We start from the raw sequence: 9,493 nt of genomic DNA, 5'->3' as shown, positions 1-9,493 counted from the left end.
CTGATAGTCGAGCAGCTTCCTCTCGAAGACCTTCAATTAAACACTGACGCTAGATCACGAGAGACGGGGCGCCCAAGGGCACCAGCGCTCCTGAATAGGGCGTCACACCCTGTTCTTTGGATTTATTTCCTACTTGTCTTGGCGACTCCTTTGGTCTTGATAGTTCGTGTTCATGGAAACTGTTAGTCTGGTGCCCACGGCAACAAGGAAGCCACCAAAAGGTGCGGCTGGCGATACTGCATGCCATACATCACGTCGAACCTGTACGCATTTACCCATTTTCGCGCTTACCTGCGCTCGCCAGCCAAACCTGCAGGGCAGCCACCCAAACACCATCTCAGACGGTGGTACACCCTTTCTCCGATCAGCCCGATATCCAAATCATCGGTACTGCGCACGTGGTATTTAATTAATACTTGTGAGCAGACTCTCAGCCTCGACCGGCCACCATCAGCTTGGCGGCACCACATGATGTCTCCCCGAGATGCAGTCAAGCAAAGACAATGTTCCCCGGGCATATACTGTCCGATCCTGTTTACTCCGCGGTCTACCTTGTACTATACATGGAGCTATATCGTCGCTGGAGTGACACGTATTGAAGGAATTCAGCCATGCCGGGTAGAAAATCCGACCCTCGACTCAAATTTATATGATCAGTCACTTGCAAATCGGTCGTAAGTAATAGACTAAGCCCCAGCAACCAGACAGCCTCAACTCAGAATGGACCTTGCGCCATCAGCTTGGACGTCCCACAATGACAGGGTGCAACCGATCTGAACCGAGGACAAGGGTGCTCCCATTATGAATGGTGCAAGAATTCATTGGCAGGCAAAAGAGGGAGGAGAAGACCGTTTCTGAGTGTATGGCATCCTGTTTTGAAAGCATCCCTGAATGGTGGTGTTCCTGATCTGCGCTTCCCGAGGAGCCACAAATGTCGGCTTTAGCGTATTCGCCATCTGTATCGCTTTGTCACCCATCCATGAACGACGGTATTTTTCCAAAAGCCGCATCGAGAAAAGTCGAGGCTTATCCCTTGATTGTTCGTCAAGGGCCCGTCATGATTTGACCCTGCAGGTTCATAAGGCTTCCCTTCAAGGCCCTCAATAAATTCGCCGACAGGTTTACGACTGGATAAAACTTATATTGCCAGACAGCAGACTCTAGACTTTTTTGCAAGGGAAGGAAGGGACTGCCTTGGGAGAAGCTGAAGTGGAGCTCTGGGTATTGCTTGCAATCTCGTAGCGAGTTGTCGAGTTCCAATAATAACTATCCCGTGGTTCGTGAGATTTGCTTGCTCTAGGTTCGTCGTCTGGGAATTCTAAAAGGTAAAGGGTCAACTTGGCATCCGCTGGGCGCGTTCTGCGACTCGAGACCATTTTCTGTGCATCAAGCAACTCACTACGTCACACCTGGACACAATGAGTCATGTGGATAAAATATAAGCCCATTTGATTAATTCTTGATGCAGGACTCGTTCTTGGCGGACCACGGTTGAGCTCTTTGCTGAATCTGCTCATCTTCCCTACACAGGGCGTAGGGATACCTGGTCTCCGCCCCCGCTCATACTCACAAGGAGGCCAGGTAGCTACGTTTGTTTTTGTTTTTTTTTGTGCGTGCGTGCGTGCGTGCGTGCGTGTGTGTGTGTCTCTGTATGTTTTTGGTGTTGAAAGCGGGCACAGAGAGCGATATTGCAGACGCCGGTAAGCGCGTGAAATATATCTGCACAAGGTAATTGAAAGGTTACTGATTGGATACAGGAAAACAAAATGGCGCCCAAAAAGTTTGTTTGGTATGCGTCAGACCCAATTTGACCTCATATGGCGCAAAAGATGGAACAAGACGTCATGTCGCCCTCACGACTCTCTAGCAATAGAATACTTTGAGAACAGACTGTCTCTCATCTTGGCTTCGAAAGAGCGTCGCACGGGACACGATGAAGCAGCCGACGTCACGTAAGGCCAGGCCCGCCAAGTAATACTTTTACTCAGCGTCAATGCACCTATCAGACATGATTCACCATCTCTACGGAGTACAGCTGCAAGAAAATGTCACTCTGATGGATACCCGCTCAGTTGTCAGTCAAGCGTGGCCACTCGGAAGCTGGTGGAATAATCCGTGGCCAAGTAGTTGTTGATTATCTCTCGATTCCAGAAACGAAGGAAAAGTTGGTTACTGGTGATGGCAAAAACAAACGAGGCACTTGCCGCAGCGAAGTTACGCCACTTGCTAGAAGGAGAAGGATATCTAGTGGGATTGCATTCCAGTTCTCCAAAGCGGCTCATTGAGGAGCCCAAAGAAGGATCCCGCGCCGATGCGGACCGGGTCATTATACATGATTGATGCAATACAAGTACTACGGTTCGGTGCTACGGTTTGGCGGCCAGCAGACGGAGGCTGAATAACTGCAGGCAAAACGAGCCTGCCGACGCTCACCATTTGAAAGACGACATTTCACCCAGAGTTAAGTCGGACCTGAATGCGGCTGGTGGCGCTGCAAGATTGTGTTGAAACGTTTCGAATCGGCACAATAGAGTTTGCCCATGGCTTGGGTGCCATGACCAGGGTCCAGAGCTCCAGGGTTTCCGCCCTCATGACTGGCCAAAGATCGAGGTTGGGTCCAAAGATATAGACCATTGACGGTGAGTCCGGCAAGTGGTCCCATACCGCGGTACTTGTGGTGGGAAAGCCTTTTGACAGGAACCATCAGTTTCCCAAAGGCTGCAGCGAGGCAGGGGAAAGCAAAGGCAATCCAGGGATGCAAAAACGTCATGTTGCAGAGGAGACCTCTCCAGCTGTCCATTCGCACTTTCACTGCGGCCCATCGGTGGGAAAGGATCAGCGAGCAGCGGCAATGCCGCAGTTAGGATCCATCTCTACCCACTTCCAAGGTGCGGCCCGGCCTAACATGGGCATGGGGTCATGTCGTGCACCCACCGCAGTGTGTGCGCGTGTGTGTGCACAAGGTTAGTTGTAGTGCAATGCATGCAAAAGATACGGAGCACTCGGCTAAATAGAGTCGCCAAGATGACCAACCTTACCCAGCCCAGCATCCAGGAACGCGAATTCCTGTGAAACGTAAGGGGTAGGGTTTAGAGAGAGAGAGGAGGGGTAAGAGAAAGAGGAGAAGGGGGGGGGTTGGACTATTGTAGCGAGTACGCCCTCTTGACCCATCGGGAATGCGGACAGACTGCCGCGATGGGGGATCCAATATTAGTGTTAAAGCTCAAAGACCATGGGAAGAACCGGAGTTGAAAAGAAAAGCCCATGGGCAGAACTGTCTGGCAATTGAAGATGCCGTGGGCCAGCTCCAATTAGACTCTGAAAAAATCCGAGACATGAATTAACTCATCGGGTCTGGTGCCTGTCGACGCCGCAACCACATCATCACTATCATCATCATCTTCTTCTTCATCATCACCACTACCACCACCACATATACCTGACCATATCCCATCCCAATTTCTCTCCAGCCTCTGGCCTCAACTGGACAGCCACTCATCCGCCTTGATCGTCTCTATTCGATGTAACATTGGATCCTGGGAAATCCCACCGGGAGACGGGCGGGGACGGCATCAATAAAGACCATGATCCCTACTCCAATACAACAATACCACTGGCCGGTCCTGCTCACCGACAACAGTTCGCACGTGCGCAAATCAATCTTCCCTGACGCTCTCTGGTGTTTGTTGCATATGGGGGATGGGGATGGTGGGCAATCGCCAGATTTGACACTCAACTTTGACACCTATAGCTCAACCAAGACTATCGACAAGCACAAGGTCGCTAGCTCTGGATATTTTTGCATCCTCCAACTGGTCCTGTCCCTGCCACCCGTCTAGCAAAACATCGGATTAGCTGGCTTGGCGGACACTCCTCCCCAATCAATCACACGACATGTCACCATGAAGAATACCAAAGCAGTGAATGAAGGCCAAAAAAAAAAAAAAAAAAAAAAAAAACACCCCCCGTTCAATCTGTCGTCGTACACCGCATGACCCTGCCTACCGCACGTTCTATCATTCTTTTTTTGGTCGCTGTCAGTGTCGCTCTGGCTTCTTTTTGCCAAGCGTTTCGTTATCTGGTCGAGACCTGCAAAAGCCCTATCCAGGTCCTCCTATTCTGGCATATTCGACCGACAAAAGGTGCCGACACTGACTGGTGTCCGGTGTCTGGTTCTCCACCGCGCGCGAGGAACCCTGCATTATCTAGATAGATCCAGGATTCTGGTACGGAGTAGACAGGTATCCTTTTTTTTTGTATTCCTTCCTCTGGGTACTGACATGTTCGTCTCGCAAAGGCACTTTGACTACCACCTGGTGGCGGGTCATCCAACATTCTTAAACACCATACGAGAAGAGCGATAATAGGTTGCAGTACGACATAGTCAAATTTGCCGGAACCGAGGCCTAAACGAGGCAACACTGATTAGTGAACTTCCACCCGGTTTGATCACAGTTATCGCTTGCTTTTTCTTCTTTTTCTTTTTTTTTTTGGGGGGGGTGCGTGTGTGCGTGTGTGTGTGTGTGTGTTCCTTCGCTCGATTCGTTGCAGGGACGAAAGGGAATTAGATATCCGTGCATCCCAATATCCCTTCCCCAAAAAGGATTGGCATATTGGCACAGCCCAGCTGCAGTGTTGAACGTGACAGACATGCCTTTTTTACTATCCACATGGTAGGATATATTGCAGCACCAGGGTCGCAAATTGGTATAAGGTGATTAGTTTCTCAGGACTGTTGAACAAAGGCCATAAGTGGGGTAATCACGTCGGGGTCAGGGTTCTTGTAAATAGATGTTGGGATTTTTTGTGCCCGTTTTTTCTTTTTTTTTTTTTTTTTTTTTTTTTTAACTATTTTTGGTGCCTCGAACCACTTTGGTTGATCTAATCCTGGACGGCTTCGTCTGTGACGGCTGCGACATCGCAGTCTACATCCTGTAGGACTTCATTCATCTCGGCTTCCGTTGCTTCCAGGCCTTCCGAGCTCATGAGCTTGTTGTCTTTGTCCTCGGCTACAAAATCCTTGTTAGTATGATGACACAGGCTCAACGGCCATCATAGATGCGGCGCTCAGATGCGTCAAGACCAAGCATATGCAACAGGAACAAGTACTGAGTCGGCCGAAGAGGGGAAAGCACTTACTTCGTGGTTCTACCATCAAGTTCTCTTGAACCTCACAGTCGGTAAGCACAGAGTAGTCCCCAATGACGCATCTCTTGCCCAAGACACACTTTGTCAACTTGCACCCTTTCCCAATCACAACTCCGTCCATCAAAAGACACTGAGACAGCTTGGCTCCTTCGTTGATCTGACAATTGGCTCCCACGACAGATTCCTTGATGGCCGTCTTCTCCTCTACAGTTACGTTTTCAGCAATGAGACTGTCCTGCTTGGTAATAGTAGTTCGTGGCTTGACTCCCTCAGGGTATGCCACTTTTCTCGAGTGGGCAAAGGGCGAGGCTGCATCGGGCCCAACTTCTTCGATGGACTCCAGCTTAGCTAGTTGTAGAGATATGGCGAGCAAGAGCTGTGCGGTATCAACGCGGCGCACAATAGCTGGTTTTTCTTGTCCATCGCCTGAGTGAATGTATGCGACGACGGGAGGGATACTTTGACTTGCTGGTGATTTCAGGGAGGCATCTTTGCCAGTGGACTTGGTTTCGCCAGGTCCTTTGGTGGATTGCTTTCCTGCCCCTTCTGGGACAGGTGGTGGTGAGGTAACGCTCCCCAACGTGGAATCGTTGTCATCTTCGGATCTGGCGGTGTCACAAAGCGTGGTGATATGCAGCTTGTCCGCAAGTCCGACTTGCCATCCGGCCTTGGCCCACCAACCAACCACATCCTCCCCAATGCTGTCCAGTCGTTCATTCTCCTTGACAAAGTCCAGAATCCATCGGGGAAATATGTAAATGTGTGCGTCCCGGTGAGTAGTAAACATCCTGATGCGAGGGTGTGCCCTGAGTAGCGCGTGCCGGACTGGCAATGACTTCTTTTCTTCTGTAATGTCTTTCAATGAGTCTGTAGGCATCGAGTAAACCAGCTTTGAGAGATTGGGGAAAATGGATCCTTTTTGCGTGCCTGGTCGCCCAGAAGGAAGCGGTGAGGTGGCGATGAAATCGGTTTCTTCGCCTTTGACGACCGTACCGGACTTCGTGTTGTACCAAACTCCAAGACCGCCACTGTGATGGCTTTGGTGACCCATTGTGCAGTTCCCATCTCCTAGCAGATCAGTCAGGCTTGCAGACTTGACCATCCATGCTTGGAGGAGCTTATCTCCGCCTAGTTCGCAGACAAGATCGCAGGGTAGGACGACAAAGTCCGATTTGATCAGGTTGCGAACTTCAGGGAGGCGAAGAATTTCCGCAGTTCCTGTGTTGTAGTCCAAGTCTGCCGGAGCGAGGATATCTGGCCTAGGGAGAGGCAGGCCAGTGAGAAAGGGGTTTATGCTAAATGCAGAGTTCATGGCTTTGGATGCTGACGGAGGGCATATCAGGGTGATGTCTGAGAGACATTAGCTTTGTGCAACACACATGTAGCATATTGCAGCAAGAAACTGCAAGATGGTGCAGGCACACACACGCACGCACGTGGATATATATATATATATCCATATGCATACGCTTGTGTCGTATGTTGGCTGTGCAAGGACACGGGTGTGAGTGAAGTGACCTACTTGTGATGCCCATACGATGACAAAAGTCAATGGGATACCACACCATTGGACGATTAGCAATGGGTAGAATAGCCTTGGGGTTCTCATCAGGATTTGACGTGAAGGTCGGAAATGATGATCCCGGTCCGCAAAGGATGAGCGCTTGCAGCCCTGTTGAGGGCATCGACATGGCGTGGGGCATTTTGACCGTTGCCCTGGCCGGTTTGAGGTCGGTTGGTGCTTCGCTTGGTACGCACCTTGTCAAATTGGAATGAGGCTCAGTTGAAGTGTTGAGTTTGAGCTTTGAGAGGTATTCGCCTCCTGTGCCCGCGTACCTGGGCGTTCGTGATCAGATGCCTGACGAGTTCAAGGACGCTTTTCAGAAGGAGTCATAGCCTCGCAGAATTGTTATGTTGGCCGGAGCGAGCTGTGGGAACGAGGGGCAGATGTGGCTGAGTGTGGCTGATGCCCACCACTACTAGGCACCGGATCTTTGGTCCCGATCTCCGTAGTAGCTCTGGGACCTCGGGCCAACCCAAGCGTTGCTGGGCACGGAAAAGAGGAGCTCCACCCCATTGTTGACATTGGACAAGATTAACCTTGACACCCACCAGCCGCCAAACCCGTCCCAGTTATTAACGGTCCGCATCTTCAGTCTGCGGCATCATTCCAACCAACTTCCTTTTTGCGCCACACCTCACGACTGTGCTGCATCTCTCCGAATATTGCCCAGGCCCTTGAATTTGAAAGCACGTCCCTGCCCTCGTCTGCCAGTCTCAAGGCAATGCGATACCACTCCTTCGCATAAATGTCTCCGGATCGGTACGACCGTGGATCCTCCCGGCGCGGTGTCTGGAGCCACTGGGTGCCCCTTGCCATAACCCTCACAGTCGCAACCGCTGGGGTGGCCGCCTGGGTATGGAGCCAGCGCAAAGAAGACGCGGAGGATAATGCCTTTGACCACGAGCCGGGCTTGGATTATGAGAATGCTGACTACGGGGACAATCCCCCTTACGGCGCTTCGAACCGCGATTCGCGAGGGCCCCAACAACCTCCTCGACAGTATCAACAAGGCGATGATGCTGCATCCTATGGCGTAGCTACGGCTCCCAGTGATGTTTCTGGGGGGGGATGGGGAGCACGCATGTCTGGCGCGTTGAGAAGGACGCCCAGCCCTCAACACTTCTTCGACTCGACTGGCAAGACGGTTGCTGCTGGAATGGCTGCCGCTGGCGCTGCTGTGGGCAAGGCCCTTGCTTCTATCCGTGAAGAGGATAAAGCGTACGGAGAAAATCCATGGCAAGAAGAGGCCGATGCGAAGAAGGGTCGCGCCCCCACCACCGGGGAGAAGAGCCGGAAGACTGTCGCTATCGTCGTATCGGCCGATACAAAGATCTCTGATATATCTGATGGGGGAACACACGAGCTGGCTGTAAGCTAACTCACCTGCATTTCTGATCGGCAATGTTATGGCAGAGCTAACAGGTCACGACAGTCAATTCTGTCCCACATTCCACGCCACAATGACTTTTCAAAAATCAAGTTGTACATCCTGATATACGCACCGGATCTAAAGGAGCCCATGTTGGATGGTACTTCTAGTAACCTCCCGCCGCCTTCGTTGAGCTCATCATTTTCTAACATTGGTCATGATCAAGCCCAAGCCCCTGGCGAAGAGACCAAGAGCCCTCTGTATGCTTCCGCACCATTCGTCGCCTGATGGTTTTGTGCCAGCTCCTAATAACATGAACACAGCATCGCTCCGTCAAACACAAATGCGGCCTACGATGCCGTTTATTCCCAGGCTCTTAGCCTGGTGGAGAAGGAAACGACTATCCTGCCATTCACCACGCCAAATGGTCACGTTCATATTCTGCGTCACATTCAACCAGACATCCTGTACCTGCAGGAGTCTCTGAGTGGAGACAATGGCAGCATCATCACTACTCTCCAAACTTGGCTGCGGCACGACATTATTCTGGTCGTTGGCGCTGAGAGTGGTTCTGGAGGGCTGGCAGATAGTGAATCGGAGGCCGAGAAAACAGGGAAGCAAGTAGAGAAATGGTGGCAAAGACCTGAACGAGTCGGACGCGGGCGTGGAGTCGTGGTGGTCGATGGCATGCGGGTACATGATGATTGGGCTCGACGAGTCCAGGGTAGGGAATGACGGGTCGGTGGTATACATGGTGGTTGGGCAATCATTTCATGAAGGGTGAATAAGATCTGTAGTTTACGTATATGTATGGTCTATTTCTTACTTTTACTTATTTTATGACAAATTGACAATGTATGTAGCATTGCACCACTAGTGTGACTAAAGACTCCGTGCAGAATGAACATTGAATATAGCCCGGATAAAAGTGAGCTTTAAAGCACAGCTCACGTTCATACCTTGTTCAATGGTCGATGCACGGACTGATTTTGTCCCCTGTTCAGGTAGTGTTCGAAGCACTTTGATTCTTCGCAATGGGCCATTTCTTTGTTTATCAATCAATCTCGACATGAGGCTCCAAGTCCCAGGGCAGCTAGGTAATTCAAAGCGTTCAAAGAAGGGCCGGGGAGAGGCCAGCACTGTGCTTCGGACAAGGCGGATCACGTGACGTTCATCTGCGCGTGAGACGACCGGCATGGGCATTCAAACGCAACATCAATGATCATTCGTTTGGCATCAACAGGGTGCGAAGCGCTGCGCCAGCGTCATTCACTTATAACCTGGTATCTGCAGAATAGTTGATCCTATGTGATCATATCTCATGGATCATTTTTGGGCCCTTTCTTGAGTTTTTCTGCCGCGCTGCACGGCCAAACTCACTCTATCTCTCTTTGCCCGCAAATATCGAAGTC

General features: G+C 51.0%; 2 protein-coding genes across 2 annotated transcripts; one reads left to right on the top strand and one right to left on the bottom strand.

Moving 5' to 3' along the window:
• Window positions 1-3,300: 3,300 nt before the first annotated feature.
• GCD1 (Translation initiation factor eIF-2B subunit gamma) lies at window positions 3,301-7,038 on the bottom strand. The gene is made up of 3 exons (XM_007813906.2): window positions 6,671-7,038; window positions 5,140-6,498; window positions 3,301-5,009 (listed from the first exon to the last, which is right to left on the bottom strand). The coding sequence occupies exons 1-3, from the start codon at window positions 6,849-6,851 to the stop codon at window positions 4,882-4,884; spliced, it is 1,668 nt and encodes a 555-aa protein (XP_007812097.1). The 5' UTR covers window positions 6,852-7,038; the 3' UTR covers window positions 3,301-4,881.
• A 224-nt stretch (window positions 7,039-7,262) lies between these two features.
• On the top strand, window positions 7,263-8,946 carry J3458_011750 (uncharacterized protein). Its single transcript, XM_007813907.2, has 3 exons — window positions 7,263-8,081; window positions 8,145-8,341; window positions 8,405-8,946. The coding sequence occupies exons 1-3, from the start codon at window positions 7,458-7,460 to the stop codon at window positions 8,814-8,816; spliced, it is 1,233 nt and encodes a 410-aa protein (XP_007812098.1). The 5' UTR covers window positions 7,263-7,457; the 3' UTR covers window positions 8,817-8,946.
• The last annotated feature ends 547 nt before the right edge of the window (window positions 8,947-9,493 follow it).

The sequence above is a fragment of the Metarhizium acridum genome (genome assembly GCF_019434415.1).
Source record: "Metarhizium acridum strain ARSEF 324 chromosome Unknown scaffold_234, whole genome shotgun sequence".
NCBI lineage: Eukaryota > Fungi > Ascomycota > Sordariomycetes > Hypocreales > Clavicipitaceae > Metarhizium > Metarhizium acridum.
Note: the sequence above shows the minus strand (reverse complement) of the source record. Positions and strands in the feature narration are given on the sequence as shown.

Coding starts and splice junctions, on each gene's coding strand:
- GCD1 (XM_007813906.2), bottom strand. CDS start 6,851: ATGCCCCACGCCATGTCGATGCCCTCAACAGGGCTGCAAGCGCTCATC. Junction 6,499..6,670: donor TCATCGTATGGGCATCACAA/GTAGGTCACTTC, acceptor AATGTCTCTCAG/ACATCACCCTGATATGCCCT. Junction 5,010..5,139: donor CTTGATGGTAGAACCACGAA/GTAAGTGCTTTC, acceptor AGGATTTTGTAG/CCGAGGACAAAGACAACAAG.
- J3458_011750 (XM_007813907.2), top strand. CDS start 7,458: ATGTCTCCGGATCGGTACGACCGTGGATCCTCCCGGCGCGGTGTCTGG. Junction 8,082..8,144: donor GGGGAACACACGAGCTGGCT/GTAAGCTAACTC, acceptor AGGTCACGACAG/TCAATTCTGTCCCACATTCC. Junction 8,342..8,404: donor GAAGAGACCAAGAGCCCTCT/GTATGCTTCCGC, acceptor ACATGAACACAG/CATCGCTCCGTCAAACACAA.